This window comes from Podarcis pityusensis, assembly GCF_964106645.2.
Source record: "Podarcis pityusensis genome assembly, chromosome: 5".
Taxonomy (NCBI): domain Eukaryota; kingdom Metazoa; phylum Chordata; class Lepidosauria; order Squamata; family Lacertidae; genus Podarcis; species Podarcis pityusensis.
In genome coordinates this window covers 21,781,228-21,800,417 of record NC_138032.1, presented here as the reverse complement: position 1 = coordinate 21,800,417, position 19,190 = coordinate 21,781,228, and the positions used below count along the sequence as shown (strand labels likewise).

The 19,190-nt window shown below is 43.7% G+C and overlaps 1 protein-coding gene across 2 annotated transcripts; it reads right to left on the bottom strand.

Annotated features, from left to right (window-relative positions):
- Positions 1-4,110: 4,110 nt before the first annotated feature.
- Positions 4,111-19,000, bottom strand: LOC308477741 (protein C3orf33). 2 transcript variants are annotated; one of them, XM_081006586.1, is made up of 6 exons: positions 18,791-19,000; positions 15,345-15,404; positions 11,076-11,108; positions 8,841-8,994; positions 6,457-6,617; positions 4,111-5,884 (listed from the first exon to the last, which is right to left on the bottom strand). In XM_081006586.1, the coding sequence occupies exons 1-6, from the start codon at positions 18,977-18,979 to the stop codon at positions 5,618-5,620; spliced, it is 864 nt and encodes a 287-aa protein (XP_080862712.1). In that variant the 5' UTR covers positions 18,980-19,000; the 3' UTR covers positions 4,111-5,617. The 2 variants fall into 2 exon arrangements, with proteins under 2 accessions (XP_080862712.1, XP_080862713.1); XM_081006587.1 differs by lacking the exon at positions 11,076-11,108.
- Positions 19,001-19,190: the final 190 nt, after the last annotated feature.

The window sequence follows — 19,190 nt, the reverse complement described above, 5'->3', positions numbered from 1 at the left end:
CCGCAACCCCAGAGTCAGTCATGACTGGACCTAATGGCCAGGGGTCCCTTTACCTTTAAAATACATTATTTCTAAAGTTTAGGCTAGTTTCATTTGCGCTTTTCCTCAAGTCCTGTAAACCGAATTGGTCAGACCACACCTGGAATACCGTGTCCAGTTCTGGACACCACAATTTAAGAAGGATGTTGACAAGCTGGAGTGTGTGCAGAGGAGAGCAACCAAGATGGATCAAGGGTCTGGAAACTAAGCCTTATGAGGGGTGCTTGAAGGAGCTGGGTATGTTTAGCCTGGAAAGGAGGAGAATGAGAGGAGATATGATAGCCATCTTCAGATATCTTAAGGGCTGTCACATGGAGGAGGGAGCATGCTTGTTTTCTCCTGCTCTGGAGGGTAGGACTCAAACCAATGGCTTCCACTTACAAGAAAGGAGATTTCAGCTAAACATCAGGAAGAACTTTCTGGCAGTAAGAGCTGTTCAGCAGTGGAACAGACTCCCATGAGAGGCGGTGGACTCTCCTTCCTTTGAGGTTTTTAAGCAGAGGATGGATGGCCATCTGTCATGGATGCTTTAGCTGAGATTCCTGCATTGCAGGGGGTTGGACTAGATGACCCTTGGCTCCCGTCCAACTCTACGATTCGATGATTCTTTAAGATGGTGCCAGAAGCTCCTGGCTCTCAGAACTCAAGAGAGGAGGCTGTTTTCCATGCTAGATCCCAGTCTAACCAGTCCGATACTCTCCCCAGCACATGCATGACACTACCACCATGTAGGCAAGCCCTTAAACCAGAGCTGTAGCTTGGGGGGGGAAGGTGCTAGCCAGATTTTTGCCCCAGGTGAAGCCTCCAGAGAGGTGCCATTGAGGCCCCCAGCCTGTGTGTGTGCACGTGAGGGGATGCCAACTGGGTCTTCAACCCAAGTGAAATAAAGCCTAGTTTCACCCCTGCCTAAACACATTCAGTTAATCTTCTGCAATAGTGCAGCTCTGCAAGAAGGGGGAATATGCTCTGCTATACAGTAAAGGTAAAGGTAAAGGGACCCCTGACCATTAGGTCCAGTCGTGGACGACTCTGGGGCTGCGGAGCTCGTCTCGCTTTATTGGCCGAGGGAGCCGGCGTACAGCTTCCGGGTCATGTGGCCAGCATGACTAAGCCGCTTCTGGCGAACCAGAGCAACGCATGGAAACGGCTTTTACCTTCCTGCCGGAGCAGTACTTATTTATCTACTTGCACTGTGTGCTTTCGAACTGCTAGGTTGGCAGGTGCAGGGACCAAGCAATGGGAGCTCACCCCGTCGAGGGGATTCAAACCACCAACCTTCTGATCGACAAATCCTAGGCTCTGTGGTTTAACCCACAGCGCCACCCGCGTTATATACAGTGCTAGCCAGCAAACCTGCTTCTCTGCTGTCTTTCAGCTGGTGGGAGAACGTGGGGGTGGGGGTGATAAGCATGCTTTCCCAAATTAATTTCAGAACACAACTGCACTCTGACAGATTTGCATAGGAAACATTAGTGATAGATTGAGTTCAGCGTCTCTTTCAATGCCAAGCTATTAATTCTAAAGTTTGCTTGACAAAAAAATACACACGTACATACAGAGTGTTTAAACAGTGGTGTCATTTTCAGAAAGGAGCAAAACCTGACGGGCAGCAACAGCCCAACCTTCCCCAGATTTCTGCTTTCAGTATTGTTTTGGACTCCCAACTCTCATCAGACCCAGCCAGCATGGCCAATAGGGATGATGGGATTTGTAGTCCGGAACATCTAAAAGATGCCAGGTTAAGCAAGGATGGTCTACGGAGTGTGGGAACAGATGCTGGAAGTAGCCTACAGAAATGCAAACTGATAGCATTGTTGGCCAACATAACACTACCAGAAGCAAGGCTTGAACCTTCCTTCTCCGCAATCACTGCTCATCGGTCAAAATTGCCTCGTAGCATGAGGAGTGATCCTTGAGCTATTAGTAGAAATTGACTGAAATGTTACTAGCAATATAACAGAAGAGGATGCTCGTCTTACGTAGAGACGATATGTTTGGTGCCAAAAGCAGCCAAGCCATTTAAAATTCATTTTCAAAAGTTACCTCTCGAAACATTCAAACGACGTATATTTTTAGGTTGCTGTCTAATATTGCTGGTAGGTAATGAAAGCGATGTACATGACATTTATTTTCTTCTTCTTTAAATAACTCCTACAGGTGAAAACCTGTAGGTGAAACCTGGAGGTGAAAACCTACAGGTGAAACTCCTACAGGGACGCGGGTGGAGCTGTGGGTTAAACCACAGAGCCTAGAACTTGCTGATCAGAAGGTCGGCGGTTCGAATCCCTGCGACAGGGTGAGCTCCTGTTGCTCGGTCCCTGCTCCTGCCAACCTAGCAGTTTGTAAAGCACCTCAAAGTGCAAGTAGATAAATAGGTACCACTCCGGTGGGAAGGTAAACGGCATTTCCGTGCGCTGCTCTGGTTCGCCAGAAGTGACTTAGTCATGCTGGCCACATGACTCAGAAGCTGTACGCCGGCTCCCTCGGCCAATAAAGCGAGATGAGCGCCACAACCCCAGAGTCGGCCATGACTGGACCTAACGGTCAGGGGTCCCTTTACCCTTTACCCAGGTGAAATGCTTGCAAAAACAACAACAACGACGACAACACACATACTTAAAGTTTATCCACATCTGCCTGAAATTCCATTAGTGTAATATAAAAGCACAACTTTATTCTATGCAAAAAAAGAAAATAAAAAATGGGGCTGGGGAGGGGAAACACAGAACAAAATATGACATTATTTCTGACATAAGTAGCAAAAAACAATGAGCCTTGGCTCTGATCCAGAAATGCTACACCACAGAACTACTCAGTGTTATCAGTTCTGATTGAATTTTGGGAGCAGAGTTGGTGGAGGGGAGAAGAGGGGAAAGGAAACTCCCGGCTTTGAATACCCTGCCCCCAGCTGCACTCCTACCCCTTCCTTATTGGGAAAGCCCAGCTTCTGTTGAAAGACAGCTCAGGTCTTCATCAGGAGCCAAGGTGACACAACAGAACTGCAGAGCCTTACAAAGTGTTGGTGCTGACCTTTAAAGCCCTAAAGAGCCTCAGTCCAGTATATCTGAAGGAGTGTCTCCAACCCCATCGTTCTACCCAGACACTGAGGTCCAGCGCCGAGGGCCTTCTGGCAGTTCCCTCACTGTGAGAAGCCAAGTTACAGGGAACCAGGCAGAGGGCCTTCTTGGTAGTGGCACCCACCTTGTGGAACGCCCTCCCACCAGATGTCAAAGAGAAGAACAGCTACCAGACTTTTAGAAGCCATCTGAAGGCAGCCCTGTTTAGGGAAGCTTTTAATGTTTGATGTATTACGGTATTTTAATATTTTGTTGGAAGCTGCCCAGAGTGGCTGGGGAAGCCCAGTCAGATGGGTGGGGTATAAATTATTATTATTATTATTATTATTATTATTATTATTATTACATACTGCACGGATGCATATTTTCCTTCGTTCTTTCATACTGCATGGGTGTTTTGCAATTGGCACAGCTGCTGCAATGAAAAACCTAGTTTTGGGTTTGCTGAGGGGTGGAGGAACAGCCTCTGCAGTGCCTTAAAAAAAATACTAAAAAGGCATTGTGGCAGAGCCAAGGACTGTCCAGGGAAAGACATGATTATTGTTCAGTGCAGTTAGCAAAGCCCCTCGCCAAGACCCCCTCTTTCCGATTTAATGCCTCTTAGCTGAGAAAGGATCCAGCTCAATTCCTCAACTCTTTCTCCATTCTTCTGTTGATACACCCATGCACATAGTACTAATTATGAGGAGTCATAAACAATAATGACAGTCTGAGGTAATATGGCACTGCCTATTGGTTTATCCTTTTGACAAGACATAAGGGACGGTCCTGAGATGCAGGCTAACAAAAAGGGCTTTCCTTACTGTTGGCAACCACAAAATTTGTGCGTGCACCAAGGGCCATCTGTCAAAGCCAGTAACAGATGCTCTGTGCACATACAAACCACATTTTTAGTTGTGATGCTTTCAGCTATACGGCTAAGGAAAAAGATATTAGGGAACTTCTAAGAGAGGAAAAGGTCACTTCATTTGTTCAAGGTATAGAAATACGTAACTAAGCATGTTAAGCTTTTAATGACTATATATATGACATACTCCTTTTAAGGGAGCCATTTGCAAAAATTATACAGGACAACAGGAGAAATACTATGTTTAATCCTCCATGTACAATATTATCATATTCTAGATTGTTTAGCAAGATTATTAAAACAGTAGCCTTATCATCGGGCCGCCAAATTCTAGCTAAGCATATAAATTAAATGGTTCAGAACAAACAGGCATACATAATGTTCCACCAAAGTAAACATGAGTCAAGTGCTCAGATCTTATGATCATCAATCAGGTCAATTAATCTTGGCAGGAATACATAACGAAGGTCATACAGGAATGAATTTCCATTTCAATGGAACTTCCAAGCAAGGGAGTTCAATTGGCACTGCAACCTTAGAAAGCAGTTCAAACACCATGTAAGCAGTGTCCCTTTACTTTTAAATCTGTTCAGCTCCTATGGAACCAACCAAGGCCTAACTCACGCAAGCCACAAATATGTGCAGTGGTTTGTAATGCTACCATGTAGGCACTGCTCAGTAGAGGATGGGAAGCTGTTTCTCCACACGGTTTGGTGGATTTCAGCCAAACAGAACTCACATAGATAGCATAGAACATGGCGCAGTACCCCACGCATCAGTTGCATTAGAACCAAACCTCAGAATACAACCAGAATCAAGTGAAAGCAACTTCTTCTAGAACAGTCCTGGTATATTCCCAGAACCAAAAACCAAGAACTGCGATTCCAATTTTTAAAGCTCGTGCATGGTATAATGTATGATGCCATACACTTGTAATATCCCTGGGAACAGAGACTACGGAGCCCACTGGTGGCAAATGCCCACGTTTTCAGTTGATGGCAGACAACCAGCACCAATGTCAAATTGCATCAGTTTACAGCAAAGGTGTTGTGCTCATGCTGATGCCGTGAACTAAATTTACCCCAAAAGAGCATTTAGGAATTCAAGCTACTGTTCAGTACATTACCACCTCATCACAGGCTGATGCAGCAGAAGAAATCAGCACTAGCTGATTAAGAACGGTGGTTCCCAATCCTAGGAACTGAGCCTATATTCCACTCACAACCTCACAGGAGAAAAAAAGGCTTCTCCACTCTGTCTGCTGCCTAATTCAGGTGCTCCACAATTAGGGAAGGACTGACAGCAGCCACATGCATGGATGAGACATGCCCCAGTTAATTCCAGTATTTCCCTCTATGAAGCAAGCTTTCAGTTTTATTCTCTTGCTGGAATGTTACGTGGCCTAGACTTGGGTCTCTGTTTTTATACTTTTGGATAACTTACATCTGAATTAAACTAATATCTGAATATGCTATGTGCATCTATCTCCTCCAGAAATATGTTCTGTGATGTTTTCGTATTCTTCCCCTAAGGCAGAAGCCACCAACAGAAGGCCAGGCATTAGTTGTGATATTCTGACAGGAGGAAAATACAGTGTTGCATCCTTCTCCATCTGGTGTGCGTGTGTTCTTCCTCCTCGACAAACCCATTGATTTTAGAGGCGGGTGCTTAGCCAGGTTGCAAATTGTTTTAACTTCTGCATGTATCTGTTGTTTCTTATACGCTCTTTCAGCTTCTCAATTAAGGTTTCTTCTTTCCAGATTCCTTTATTTTTCCTCACGGCTTTCAGTTCAGCTCGAAGGAGCCTCTTGTGGAGTTTCCAATATATCTGGGATTCGTGAGCTAGTCCATCAATACGGACTGTCTTGCCAAGCCCTCGTCTCAGGATTTCTTCATTTAGGCAGATACTGGAAAATCTACCCTGTTTGGAATAGACATCGATAGCGCTGTTGAGTGTCTTACACAAGAATTACAGAAAACAACAGCCACATTAAAGGTAAAGGGACCCCTGACCATTAGGTCCAGTCGTGACCGACTCTGGGGTTGCGGCGCTCATCTCGCTTTACTGGCCGAGGGAGCCAGCGTACAGCTTCCGGGTCATGTGGCCAGCATGACTAAGCCGCTTCTGGCGAACCAGAGCAGCGCATGGAAACGCCGTTTACCTTCCCGCCAGAGTGGTACCTATTTATCTACTTGCACTTTGACGTGTTTTCGAACTGCTAGGTTGGCAGGAGCAGGGACCGAGCAACGGGAGCTCACCCCGTCACAGGGATTCGAACCGCTGATATTCTGATCGGCAAGTCCTAGGTTCTGTGGTTTAACCCACAGCACCACCCACCTTAAAAATATTAAATATGCAGAGATTAAAGCTGCAACTCTATGCATTTTTGCTTGGCAATAAGTCCCAGTGAACACAGAGGGTCTTGAGTATATATGCTTAGGATTAGGTTCCATGGATGCATATCCATTCCCCCTGCCCCCATTTTTATTTACCTTACTTACTACCACAAGGCAATCAAGCGCTGAGTCCTTTCTTCCCAGAAGTTGGAACCACATCATCTGTGGGGGTTTTACCTCTTCTTTCAACCAGACCGTGCCATCTGGTGTTAGCTCCACACCAGCAAGTCTGATCAGCAATAAACCATCTGAATTCCCTAAGGATGCATGCACAATAACATTGTTTAATTACAACATTATCAGAGACACTTTGTTGGCTTAATAAATCTAAGCAGCTGGGGTTCTGATCTGCTAGGTTTACATGGAAAATTTCGCAGCTTGAGTGAATATTCTTGGTTTTACAGCTAGAACTGTGGGTTTTGGGGGCTTTTTTTTTTTAAGTTAACATTTGCCATAGGCTGAAAGAGCCAAAGCTACTTCAGAAATCATTTGCCTTGTAATATTTCCAATATTCTCCATTATTATGGGATTAATGTGGACTCCCTACCAAATTTTGCCTCTAACAGAGTCAAGCAACTCATCAAAGAAAAAATTTATTTGGACTTTAAACGGAGGGACCTTCATTCACTTTTCCAGATGGCATACGCATCCTGATATCCAATATATGAAACATCTTTGGGGATGGAGCAATACTTTATTAATCTCATGCTGGGAACACTTAGAAAAGTATTTAGAGCTTTGTGTTCTCAGTGCATGCCCTCTGCATATCTAATGGGAAGATTTAATAACAAAGACTTTGCATTTGTGAGTCGGGAAATGTGGAGGACATTGAACCCTATTTGTTACAGTGCCCTTTATATACATCCCCTAGAAAAAAAATTCCTCGACTACATCCTTTGCTCTCTTTCAAACCCACCTCCCCTTGAGAAAATCTCTATTTTGCTGGCTGGCAATAACGTATTTATTACTGCACTGGTTGCAAACTTTGCCTTGGCTGCAAGTAAGTTGAGAGCTAGGCACCAAGACAAGTATCATAAGGGGAAGTGTGAGACGTGGAGTGCTTAACTTATGCAGGTGTGATTTTTGCATTTTTGTATGTTTGCTTTGCTGTTGTTGTTCAGTTTTAAATCAATTATTTGTATTCTATGCATTGCGACGGCTTATAGCTTTTAGCAATGAAGATTTCATTCATTCATATTTCCAATGATGTGGAATATAATAACCTTCCATCACCAGAGACCAACTGTGCTGTACGGCTTTCTGTATCAAAAGTGGCCAGGATACAGACATGAAAAAGGAAAACATATTTTGACGTTGCTTATTTAAATGGTACAGGCTATACACCTGCGCTGTGCACCTGACAGAACAACATTTGAGGAACGTAAATAACATAGACAACCCTTGTAAATAATCTCCTGTAAGGAGTGACAGTTAACCTTAGTCCCACAGCATGTGTTTCCAAGGCGTGCAGAAGGCTTGAGAAAATAAGAAGTATGTGCTTCAAATTTTATACTATAAGTACAAGCTGCTCAAGCTGTAATGTGTGAAGTAGTCCTCGTTTAGAAAATGTTCACTCTATAGCTAGGATAGGATGGATTATACTTGAAAAATACTAGGCCCTCTGTCTTTGAAGTAGGAAAACAGTCAACGATGCAGTTATTTTCATCTGTGCGACACTGTTATGGAAATACAATGTTATCTCTACATCAAGCAATGCAGAAGTAAGAAAGGAGCACATGGTAGGTACAATAGTTCTAGAATTCCAGAATCACTACGCTTAAGAATTACTTTTAGCCCAAGGGCTTAGTTATGCTCAGCTCAGTAAGATTTTTGCTACCTTTTACTTGAACAGTAGACCCCAAGCAAATGGCTTTTGAAATTCTCCTCAGTTGTATCTCGTGTAGCATGGGGAAAAAGCAACCCTGAATTGCCTCTGAGTTAAGTGGAACAAGTTGTGCAACACTTTGGGTCCTTGCTATTCTATTTTCACTTTGCTGGATTTCATTTCCCATGGATTTCTCAAAGAGATTAAGCCAGCAATCCTAACCCCACTTCCCTGAGAGCAAGTCTCATTGAATTAAATATGTAGCTAGGATTACAGTTAAAGCACTCAAATTCTTTTGCAATGTCTAAGCACATATTGTATTTGCTTTGCGTATGCATTTTCTGGGGATTCCATTCAATGATACCAGGCAGATTGGGATATTATTAAGTATCAAAACCAAAAAGGACTCTTGCGGCATAAGCTTTCCTGGAATAAACTCCTTTTCATAAAATGCATGAAGTGTTATTCTGAGTTTGTACATACATACCTACATGATTGGGGTGGTGGAATTGTGTGGAAGGGTGAGGTCAGGACAAAATGAGCGGAAAGGTACAGACTGTGACAATCATGCTATTAACAGTATCAAGTTTGCAGATAGTTAAATAATGTTTAACTTGGCCACTATGGGCTCACGCATGTCTTTCATCCTACTTACATCTTCTCTGCAAAGATGAAATGATTGGAAGGGTAATAGGAACATGTTCAATTTCCAATCCTCGTTCACTTATTCGGTGCAACCGTCCCCGCAACTTAACGTTCTTCTCTATAAATTCCACTGGTATTTCCATAGCAGTTGTGAATTTGGTTGTCTTTTCATGAAAAAAGGAAAGAGACAGGGGAGAGGGAATAAAAAAATGAAGAACTTGTAATGTCCGGATAGATCTCTGTAATCATTTAATTCACATAACAAGATACCAGCAAATGTTTCCAAGCTATAACCCGTTACAGGTATCACTCAATGGCAAGTTGTCATTCTATAAACCTATTATATGAAGCAGTTTAAGACTTTGTGATCCACGTATCACAACTCACTTTCAAGCCCCTGACATAGAATGGGCTATACATTGAAACAATTGAAGAAAATCAGGCCTTATGAGAAAATATATGTGTATATCTCTCCCTTTCTTCTTCTTTTTACTTAAGAGCTGTTTCACACATTACGGGCTGCCGATGAGTGCACATTCAACAAAGGAGAGCAACCCCTCACAGTTCCCTTCTGAATATTATCTGTGTGAGACATGGGCTTGCAAACATGCTTGTTGCATTTTACCATTTTAAAGTATATTCCTGGGACATTTCAAAATTTAACGTATGATGTTGCCCTATAGACATCCTACTAGCAACGTACTACTAGCAACTTTGGCACATTTCCCTCAATGGGATCAGGTCCTCAGCCTCAACTCATCTCAGAAGGAAAAGGAGCCAGGTTCTGGGGGGTGGGGAGGGGAAGAGAAGTGTGGAGGGTGGATGCCCACCTCTGAAAAAGCAGTACGGATGTAGGAGAAGCTGGTAAATGGAGCAGGGCCCAGCAGAGTAACTAGAGTTTACCACCAGAATGGTCTTTTGCTATGTTGCTCATATCACATCTGACTTCTATTACTGAGGAGGTCAAGCCACCAGGAATTAATTTATTACCCAATCCTTCTCTCCTGTTGTCCTGCAAGGTCTCTTCACAGAAACAGAAGACCTTGCAAACAACATCCGAAGGTTCTGTAAATAAACATAATGAAACAAGTCTGCTGATTGCGCTTAGTCTGGCTTTCCAAAAGCAACTGACATGACATATTCTTAACATGGAAAATACTCGAGTGAAACCATGTTTGGCCACAGAAACTGCACAGCGCTGACTAATTTAAAATTTAAAACATAGCAAGACCTGCTCACACACTGAAGCCGACTCCTAGGCTACATCTCAACTAGACAAGTTGCATATAAAAACAAAGGGATGCAGGTGGTGTGGTGTTCTAAACCACTGAGCCTCTTGGGTCAGCAGTTCAAATCCCTGCTCCCGTTGCTCTGTCCCAGCTTCTGCCAACCTAGCAGTTCGAAAGCACACCAGCACAAGTCAATAAATAGGTACCACTGTGGCGGGAAGGTAAACAGCATTTCTATGCACTCTGGCTTCCGTCACAGTGTTCCGTTGCGCCAGAAGCAGTTCGGTCATGCTGGCCACATGACCTGGAAAGCTGTCTGTGAACAAAAGCCAGGTCCCGCGGTCTGAAAGCGAGATGAGCGTCACAACCCCATAGTCACCTTTGACTGGACTTAACCATCCAGTGATCATTTACCTTTTACCTTTTAAAAACAAAGCCCACCCTCTGGGCTTGCAAGATACAAAATGAAATTCAAAGCAAGGGCAGAGGCGGGGAACGGTAAAGGTGGAAGACTGAGTTGGAGAAAGATGGTGAGCAGCCAAGTTTTGAAGGAGGTGTTTAAATGCAACAACAGGAGCCAGATGGATGGCAGGAGGCAAAGCGTTCCAATGGCAAAGAGGGAGGATAGTCAATGAAGTGGTAATGTGTCTCTCACATTGCCATTATCTGTTCTTTTACTCCCTGCCAACTCATGGTATTGCTGCTACTATTAATATTGCTACTGCTTCACACATACCACTTTTCTGCACTGGCCCTCGCACACAGCCACTCACTATATCACCAGCCTGAGATGACAGCTCCTGAAAAGAAGAAATCAGGGGCCTATCAATTTGGTCTTCAGAAATCCCAGTGGGCACACTGAGACATTTGAATCTTGATTGCTTATGGGCCGGTCACTAATTGAGCACATGAAACAAATTGCATACACATACGCATACACACACACACACACACACACACACACGTATCCCGTTCTCCATCTGGGAAGGAGAGGGTGTACCAACAGTATAAGATACCTTTTCTAAAGCAATGTATCTCATCAGATAGTTCTGCGAATAAAACAAAAATCATGTGAAGCAGATTTTTTTTAAAAAAAAATTACACAGTGATGCTACTGTCCATCTCATCTGTAAATTACGAACCCCCATTTGAACAATATAGGTTTCCACACTGTCAAGAAAATGATTCATATACTCATAGGAGGAGATCTACATAGATCGCAAAGTGGAAAACTGCCCAGGAAAGTCAATATTTATTTGCCATGTGCCGGAAGACCCATACAGGTACTGACAAAGGAAGTCAAACATAATTTAAGAGAAACATCCTGGGTGATTTGGGGAGAGAAAAACAATGCAACATAAAATAGCAATGGAAGGTTAATAGAACGCATATAAAAGCAGCTGTTTTAACACAGAACATAGTCCTGTACAAAGTAGCTAATATCCTAGTGATTTACATCCTTAAAGAAGTGAAGTTTGATTTGGGCCATCAAGCAACTGTTACAATGCCGCTTTCCACGTCAGTTTTCCTCATTTGCTTGCTTAACAAATAAGGATTTGGCTGGGAAATAGCCTAATATGTTTTGTCTGTGAAATACGTGACTAGCCTGGGACACAAACAGAGCCTTGAAACACTAATGCCCAACTAGTCTATTGCGTTTCAAGGAAACACATGAGGCTGTTTTCCAGCCAATCTGTCAAAAAAGGTTTGTAGGGGAAAGTAACACATGAAAAAGCTGTCCCAAATTATGTGAAAAAAACAAGAAATGCCTCCCAGATATTCCAGTTGAAATCTGATTATTTTATAATAATCTTTATTGCGGTCCAACAACCCATAACATGGATTCAGAATAAAATACAGATTCATATAGACAAACCCCCAGGGAAGGGAGACCGAAGCGTTATTTGTTTAGTCATGGGTATGTTGATCTTTGATTCGTATGACTACTGAAAGAAACTTTGCCACGGCCACTGTGATATCATTGGACTTGTCATCCAGAAGATATTTGATATGGTAGGCTTCAGATTGACCCGGCCGATTTGCCAATAGTGGTTTAATCAATAGTTCCCTAGCTTGATCATATTGTCCGCAATGCAATAAAATATGCCTCATGCAGTCAACAGATCCTATCTTGATAAGGGATACCTCTCAGTCCGCCGTTTAACACTTCTGATGGGAATACATTTAATCTGGCTTTGGTGAAAAGATGCTGATATGTTGGTACAGACAAATTTCTAAGATATGCAGGTGTCTGGAACTCGAACCCATAGTGAATTCCTACTGCTAATGGGCCACAGATAACATGAGACTGAGATCGGAGATCACTATGTGATATGTCCCAGAGCCTTTGCCTCAGAGATTCCAGGGCGGAATCAAAGCCCAGATGGTACAGGAGAGAAGGTGGAATACCAATCGGAGAGGCTTTTCTAACCATAATTTTCATCCATGAGCTGGTAAACTCATTGTTTAGGTATGGAAGTAACCCCTTCCCTAGGCCAAAGACTGAGATCTTGAGCCAGTATCTCAGGGCAGCCCACCATGCTTTAGTTGATAGAGGACATTCACCCGTTTCTGAAAATAGTATTGCATTTGGAACACAATTTGGAACTTGTAGGAGGGACCGGAGAAACTTTACATGGAAGCCATCGAACCTGGAGAATGAGCCATTGAACCAGACATTTGAGGCATAGAGGAGTTGAGAGACAGACGTTGCATTAAATACCTTAATGGCTGATGGAACATAATGGCCTCTCCTTGTATAAAAGAATAGTATAGCCAGTTTGCTTACCTCTGCCTTTTGATAGGCGGTTTACCAATGATGTTTCCAGGACTTGGAATGATGAAATAGAAGCCCTAGGTTCGGGAGAGGATGGCTGCGTCATCCGCATACAACAAGAGGGGGGGTCTTTCTCGTCCCTATTTTTAGAAGATGGCCATCAGGGTCCATTAAGCTTGCCTCTACGTCATTCAGAAACAAACTGACCAAAGTAGGGGCCAAAATGCATCCCTGTCTCACTCCGCTGTCCATCTCAATACAGTCTGAGAGCTGGCCCTGCAACCCACACCTAACCTGCTAATTGCTTCCACAGTACAGGGCTTTTATAAGATATAGGAGACGTTTATCCTTCAGTAATAGATGTAATTTGGACCATAGTTGGAATCTGGGGATGGAGTCAAAGGCAGATTTCAGGTCCATAAAGGCCACAAAGTTTTCCCTGTAGAGGTCTGGTGTACTTCTCGGCTAGGAGGGACAGCATTAGACAGTGGTCTGATGTTGAGTGGTTTTCATGGAAAGCTGCCTGAGTTTCAGATAGGATATTATAGTCATTTAGAAAAGTTGTCAGTTTGTTTCAGAGAAAGCGGGCGTACAGCTTTCCTATAGTTGAAAGCAGACTGATTGGCTTATAATTAGAAGGCATGTTTGGCTGGCCTCTCTTAAAGATTGGGACTACTATTGCATGCTTCCAGCTAGACGGTACTTTGCCCGAGTTATTTACTATCGTAAAAAGTGCCACCAGAAGAGGAGCCCACCAGTGCTGATTTGATATGATCAATTCAGCTGAGATAAAGTCATTTCCCAGGGCCTTACCACTCTTCAGGTTCCCAATTAATGTATAGACTTCTTCCACTGTAACTGGGCTCCATTGTGGGAGCAGTGACAGTTCTGCCGAATCTTCATCATAAAAACCGGCGGGGAGATTTGAATTTTCCATGAATATATTTCTAAAATGGTTCTCCCATACCTGAGCTGGAATGGCACAGATGGGGCTGGGGAGCTATTGCTCAGGAAACCGGAGACCAGTTTCCAGAAGGGTTTTGTTTCGTTGTTTAGCGAGGCATTCATTAAGAGAGACCAGGAGTTTTGTTCAGACTGCCTTTTTTTTAAGCCAAAAGGACTAATACTCTAATTTTGAAGTAGGTTGGGGGTAAATAGTTGTCAGGGAACTGCCATCAGTACTGGAGGGAGAGCGCAAAAACCAGAGGGGTTCCAGAGAGCGTCCAGGGATCGGGAGAAGCAGCCCATCTTCTGGGGAAGAGAATCAGCGTAGCACCAGTGGAGAAGGGGTGCAGGTGGGGGAAGTGGCGAGGCGGTCCCATGACTCCTTGCCTGGGACCAGCGGGGAGAGTAGGGGTCCTCCGTTGCCCACGCCCTCCCTGCGCAGAAGGCTTTCGCGCAGAGAGGGTAGGCGGAGACTAGGCGTCAAAGAGCTTCTTTGCTGGAAGAAGTTTAAGAAACGCCCACTCACGGATTCTGCCAGCGACTGAGTCAGCCACGGGTGAGTGGCGGTCTGGACAGATGAGGTTCACTTTGGCAGCCCAGCCAGGTGTTTGCACCCAGCCAGGGAGATAGGTACCTGCTTACGCACGAGCAACCCCTTAGAAACCCTTACAATAGTTTAGGCCAGCGTTTCTATAGAGCTACAAGTGAGAGCAAGGTGGAGATCAAAGGTGGCAAACTACCCCAGAAGGAACACAATTTGTATCTCTCGTCAGAGGTATGACCCCTCCCCTAGCAAAAAATAATTCCTAGGTTAAAGCAAACTGATATTTCATGCCTGTATTTATATATTCTAGGCCATTTCTATTAACTGAGAAACTGGAGCAGCTGGATGTCATCTTTTCACAACAAACTGAACAGCCAAAATGTGGTGCACCGTTACGTATAATTAAATATGTTAAATGAGACCCCCAAAGTCTTGTTTCTAAGAACAAGTGATGATGGGCTTTGACAGGTCTTCTTGTAGAGGAGGGGCCATGAGTGACAAGCCCCTGTTCCATGCATCAGCCAAGCTTACCTAGTTGGCAATTACAACACTCCCTGAAGGATCTCAATGATTATGTGGATTGATATATGGAGAGATACTGCTTAAGATATGATGGTCCCCAGGCATTTAAACCTTTTAAAGTTCTAAGAGTGAAAAATCAACAAAGCTTGACAGTTCTGGGAAGGACTCTTAAGTCCTCTTCATTTCAATTGGCCCTGAATAGATAAAACCACCATTTTAACGGGAAGTAATTTATTTTATATTCATTCTAGTTACAAAACAAGTGAATCTGCTTGTGTTTTCAAATTTCAGCTTACTCTGGGGATCAAGCAGGCTAGAGATCTAAATATTCTGCTAAAAGTACACTTCAGATTGAAAAGGCTCAATTACAATAATAGACTTTGGCTAAAAATTACAGATAAGCAAGCAATTACTGCTCATTATTGAACTTGTGCTATGTGCAGCACCTAACCGCTTCAGGCAGCTCATAAACATTATTAAATCCAATACATAACTTACCAACTTTACACTCTTTGCAAGTAAAATTACTCCAGCTATCGCCATTCCCGTGCTGATGTTCTGCAGAAAACAACATAATAAATTATTTCATAAATTGTTTAAGTCTCCACTGCATGACTTTCATTTAACTGAAGCCAGAGCATGCTATCGTTATAAAGAGGAAAGCAAAAAATACATATCTGAGAGCAGCCACAGTTATGTGTCAGAAAGGTTTTCTGACTTAGGTTTCGGTTAATCTAGACAACAACAACAAAACTAAGTTTACAAAGGGATCTCAGATTTAGTTTTCTCTAAGCAATCCATTATTTAAAGAAAAAGTTAAATAAATAAAAGTAAAGTAAATGATACAAAATTTATAACTATTTTTGGGCATCTGCTGAGCAGCACAATCCTAACTGGGCCTATTCAGAAGTAAGTCTTATTGAATTCCACATGGCTTACTCTTGGGATTGTATTCCCCTCTCCATAAAATTTATATACCACTTGGTAGTAAAAAGCAAACAAACCTCAAAGCGGCTTTAGAGTAGAGCTTACTTTGGAGTAAATATGCATGGGATTGTGCTAAAATGCAAGTAACTGCAACCCCAAACCTCATTAAAATACTTGGGCCCTCTCAGATGGAAAGGACTCCAAAGGTCATCTAGTTTAACCCCAGCAATTCAGGAATCACAGCTAAAGAATGCCTGGCAGATGGCCACTCAACCTCTGCTTAAAAACCTCCAATGAACGAGAGTCCACCACCTTCCAAGGAAATCTATTCCACTCTCAAAGCAGTTCTGATCATCAGAAATTCCTTCCTAACATTTAGATGGAATCTTTTTTCTTGTAACTTGAATCCATTGGTTCGAATCCTACCCTCTGGAACAGCAGAAAACAAGTTTGCTCCCTCTTCTATGTGATGACCTTTCAGATACTTGAAGATGGCTATCATATCATCTCTGCCTCTTCTCTAGGCTAAGCATACCCAGTTTCAACCCTGACAGAACTCTGTAGCACCCCACTTCTCACTTGTTTCCAGGATGGCAAGGAACCACTACTGAAACATCTTTGGGTTATGAGTAAATATGCTTAGGAACATATTTTGAACATGGTCATCATAGCATTGTGCACACTAAACTACAAATGATTGACATATCGAATTTGCTCAGAGATGTTGCCATTCTGAAACTGTTGCCCATCACAAATGAGCCAATCTTAGAAAATATGACATATTGAAAATCTATTTTGTTGATTTTTGTTTACTGGTTTTGATCCAGGTTCTACAGGTAGCCCAGCAGAACCCAGAGGTCTCCCATCTGACTCCCAGAATAGCCTCTGGTAACAAGGAACACACACACACTCATTATTTTGAACCTCAACCACTTTCACTTCCAACTTCCTCTCTCTCCAGAGTGTGAATAGCAACAGATACTCTTCCACACCTCCTCTCCTTATGCAGCCAGCTTCATATGGGTCTATGCAAACCTTTGCTGCTGTTCACGCTTTGCCCAAATCTCTGCTAGTGAGAGTGAGTCTAGGCAGGAAGAGCAGCAACTCAGTGAAATGAATTGCAATAGATTAAGCCTCTAAATTTTATTTACGGCATGTGCATAAATTTTCATATGAGTATTCTGGGAAGCATGGATAGTAGCAAGTTTCCATCTTTTTAATTTTATTTTTAACACACCTTTATGCTCGGACTTTTCCTGATCATTAGTGCTAGATCTACTGCCCTAGATTTCTTGATCTCCTGATATTTGCATACTTGCATACTTCAATCCATTCTAAACATGCCTGTTAGGGAGCAAGCCTCATAAACCGACTACCTTCGGTGCATAGAGTGCAATTAGTCTGAGAATTCAGAAATAGCTACAGTGGTACCTCAGGTTAAGAACTTAATTCGTTCTAGAAGTCCGTTCTTAACCTGAAACTGTAGTTAACCTGAGATACCACATTAGCTAATGCGGCCTCCCGCTGCCACTGTGCCGCCGCCGTGTGATTTCTGTTCTCATCCTGAGGTAAAGTTCTTAACCCGAGGTACTATTTCTGGGTTAGCGGAGTCTGTAACCTGAAGCATCTGTAACCCGAGCTCCCACTGTATTGCTTTTGTTTCAACCAAGCAAAAAATATCTTTACTGCAATAGCTTTTAGAACTTCAGCCTTGAAGCTGAAAACATTTTTCTAAAAGGTTGTGATATATGTGCTGCCATAAACCTTAAAATGTGTTTTGTCTGAGGAAAAAAGACAACAAGTATTCAAGACCTTGCACCCCTGAAGAATTTCCCTCTTGAGACCCCTTGATTCCAGTTGATGTGGTGTAAACCTCCAGTTTAGACAATTAATCAATTAAAAATATTTTGAACAGTTAAAAAGTTGCCTTAATTAATTGAACAGCTTATTTTTTAAAATTAAACCAAATAAAGCCTAAATCTCCTGTGGTCTTTTTAAAGTGTAATTGCAGCCACAGGGAAGGTCTTTTAAAAGTGTAAATGCAAGCACAATTTAGATCAGGGCTACAGACCTGGTAGGGACACGGGTGGCGCTGGGGTCTAAACCACTGACTCTAGGGCAGGCTTCCTCAGACTTGGCCCTCCAGATGTTTTGAGACTACAATTCCCATCATCCCTGACCACTGGTCCTGCTAGCTAGGATCATGGGAGTTGTAGGCCAAAAACATCTGGAGGTCTGAGTTTGAGGAAGCCTGGTCTAGGGCTTACCGATCAGAAGGCACGTCAGAGTGCAAGTAGATAAATTGGTACCGCTCTGGCGGGAAGGTAAACGCATTCGCGACTGGACTTAACTGTCAGGGGTCCTTTACCTTTTTTACAGACCTGGTGGCTGTGGCATTCAGTTGTCTCCTGAACTATTTCCCAAGTCTGTATCACCCCCGTTCCCCAACCCCTCTTTGCCCCACATGACAAAACACACTTTATACTTTGAAGGAAGAACACGTTTACAAGTTAGTATTTCCTAACATCTTTGAACATCGTTTGACTCCACGAAATCAAACCCTTCCCTCACAAGGAGGACCAAATGTACCCCCCGTTTTCCCCTCAGCCAGTGAAGCAAATCGTGCATGTGAGCAAAGGCGGAACCAAAATAGGCCAAAGAGGGGACTCCCATGTTCCTCCCTCCATTCGCACCCGGGTCCCTGTTACAGCCTGGCGCAGCAGAGCTACAAACCAGAACCTGTTCCCGTGCCTCCAGGGCACGCAATCAAAAAGGGAAAGAGCGCCTTTGAGCATATGCTTAGTGCCCATCCCCAACGATGGTGCGCGGCCACGACATCTTTGGAGAAGCAGCAGGGATCCCGGGCTGCAGAGATTCAGCGTGCCCATTTAGTGTCTTGGTCGTCGCCGTTCTGACCTCTTTTCGTTTCAGCCTATCCCCAAAGACCTAAGGGCGAAGGCAAGCAAGCGCGCCTTGCCGAGGCGCCAACCGGCTCCCTCCCTCGCCACTGCTCCTACCCGGACGAGGGTGAGGTGCTCGTCCGCCCATGCCGAGAGGCGAGAGACGTAATTCGCCGGCTCCCCGCCTCGCTGCCCCGCCATGGCTGACCAGGCGCCGCCACTGCCTGCGCCTTCCTTTCCTCGGGCTTCCGCGCGCACCAGGGCGCAGCGCCGCTTGCCGGACACTTGCAGGAGTCGCGCCTTCATTGCTGCTGCTGCTGCTGCTGCAATAAAAATGCACCAAGAGATTCAGTCGACGCCGATGTTCTTCCTTCCTTCTCCTAGCTTCCCCTTCGTGGTTTGCCGTAAACTGATTACAGCGCAGTCCTAACTAGGGTTGCCGCCTTTGTTCTGGCCAAATATAGGGGGCACGATTTTTATTTTTATATCTGGTGCTGAAGTGTTGTTGTTTTTGTGT

Excerpts from the sequence above, each read along its gene's own strand:
- LOC308477741 (XM_081006586.1), bottom strand. The coding sequence starts at position 18,979 with ATGAAGGCGCGACTCCTGCAAGTGTCCGGCAAGCGGCGCTGCGCCCTG. Across the intron at positions 6,618-8,840 it reads TTCATCTTTGCAGAGAAGAT|GGAATTCAGATGGTTTATTG; the intron begins GTAAGTAGGATG and ends ATGCATCCTTAG. Across the intron at positions 5,885-6,456 it reads GCCTTGTGGTAGTAAGTAAG|GGTAGATTTTCCAGTATCTG; the intron begins GTAAATAAAAAT and ends TATTCCAAACAG.